Here is a 1,424-nt window from a genome sequence, read left to right on the forward strand (position 1 = left end):
TTGTGCTTGTATCAATTGTGGTGACGGTGTTGCTTCTGCTGCTGCTGCTGCTGCTGCTGCTGCTTCTGCTGCTGCTGCTGCTGCTGCTGCTGCTGCTGCTGCTGCATAAAATAAACCTGAGAAGGCACTCTACCTGCCTTTAAACATAACTCAACTAACCAGCGAGGAAGTCCGCGCTGCGCTGCTTCGCTGCTGCTGTCGTAAGCAAACCAAACCCCTAAAACACTAAACTCTAAACCCTAGACCTTCTCTTGCATCTTCAGAGACGGTGGCTAAGGAGCCCTTCTCCCTCAAACCTAAACCCTAAACCCTAAACCCTAAACCCTAAACCCTAAACCCTAAACCCTAAACCCTAAATCCCAAACGGTAATGCATATGTAGCGCAAATCCTGAACCGTAAAGTTTAAACCTTAAGGCTTAATCCCTAAACCCTAAACCCTAAACCCTAAACCCTAAACCCTAAACCCTAAACCCTAGAGCGTTAGACTCACCATCAAAAGGCGTAGCATAGAGAAGGGTTCGAGCTGCTTTTGTTGCTGAGGCCCCCCCTACCTCCCAGAACTCTAACAAATAGTTCTTGCCTGCGGTGTCTGTACACCTCAAAGGCATTATATTAACCCCACAGGTGCGGTGATAGCCAAGCAGTGCTGGAAGACAAGCAGCTTTATTGCGAGCTGTCTCCCGTGCTGCTGCTGCTGCTGCTGCTGCTGCTGTTGATGCTGCTGATGCTGCTGCTGCTGCTGAGGCTGCAGGGTCTCCTTCGGAGAAGCCGTTACAACCTGCAGCAGAAACAAATGCAGCAGCAGCAGCAACTGCAGCAACAGCAACAGCAACTGCAGCAGCAGCAGCAACTGCAGCAACAGCAACTGCAGCATCAGCACTAGCAGCAGCAGCAACAACAACTGCAGCAGCAACTGCACGTTCAACAGGGCATCCGCAACAGCAGCAAATGCAAAACAATGCAGCAGCAGCAGCTGCTGCTGCTTCAGCTGGACTAGAAGGGTATCGTGAGCAGTCAAGAAACGCAGCAGCAAGAGCATTACCCCCAGCAGCAGCAGCAGCAGCAGCAACAGCAGCAGCAGCAGCAACAGCAGCAGCAGCAGCAGCAACCTCACCATAGCGGTCTTCCTGCTGCTGTGCCAAGCAAGCAGCCCCCAACTCAGCTGCATGCATCTCTAGCAGCTGCAGCAGCGCAGTCTTTCCTGTTGCTGCTTCTCCTACAACAAGTACCCTCAGCACTTCTTCAGAATTGACATTTCTTTTCGAGGGGGCCCCCGACTGAGCATTAACAGGGGGCCCCCAATGGGGGCCCCCAGTACCCTCACCCTCATACGGGGCCCCCATAGGGGCCCCCACGGGGGCCCCCTCAGAGCCCCTATGAAGGGGGGCCCCCATGGGGGCCCCCTCAAAGCCCCTGTTTGAGG

The 1,424-nt window shown here is 54.1% G+C and overlaps 1 protein-coding gene across 1 annotated transcript; it reads right to left on the reverse strand.

Moving 5' to 3' along the window:
* Positions 1-225: 225 nt before the first annotated feature.
* On the reverse strand, positions 226-1,395 carry EAH_00035960 (hypothetical protein, conserved; the record flags this gene model as incomplete). Its single annotated transcript, XM_013395695.1, has 3 exons — positions 226-296; positions 492-779; positions 1,116-1,395. The coding sequence occupies 3 exons, from the start codon at positions 1,393-1,395 to the stop codon at positions 226-228; spliced, it is 639 nt and encodes a 212-aa protein (XP_013251149.1).
* Between the last annotated feature and the right edge of the window lie 29 nt (positions 1,396-1,424).

The sequence above is a fragment of the Eimeria acervulina genome, genomic scaffold, assembly GCF_000499425.1.
Source record: "Eimeria acervulina Houghton genomic scaffold, Eah_scaff383, whole genome shotgun sequence".
Lineage (NCBI taxonomy): Eukaryota > Apicomplexa > Conoidasida > Eucoccidiorida > Eimeriidae > Eimeria > Eimeria acervulina.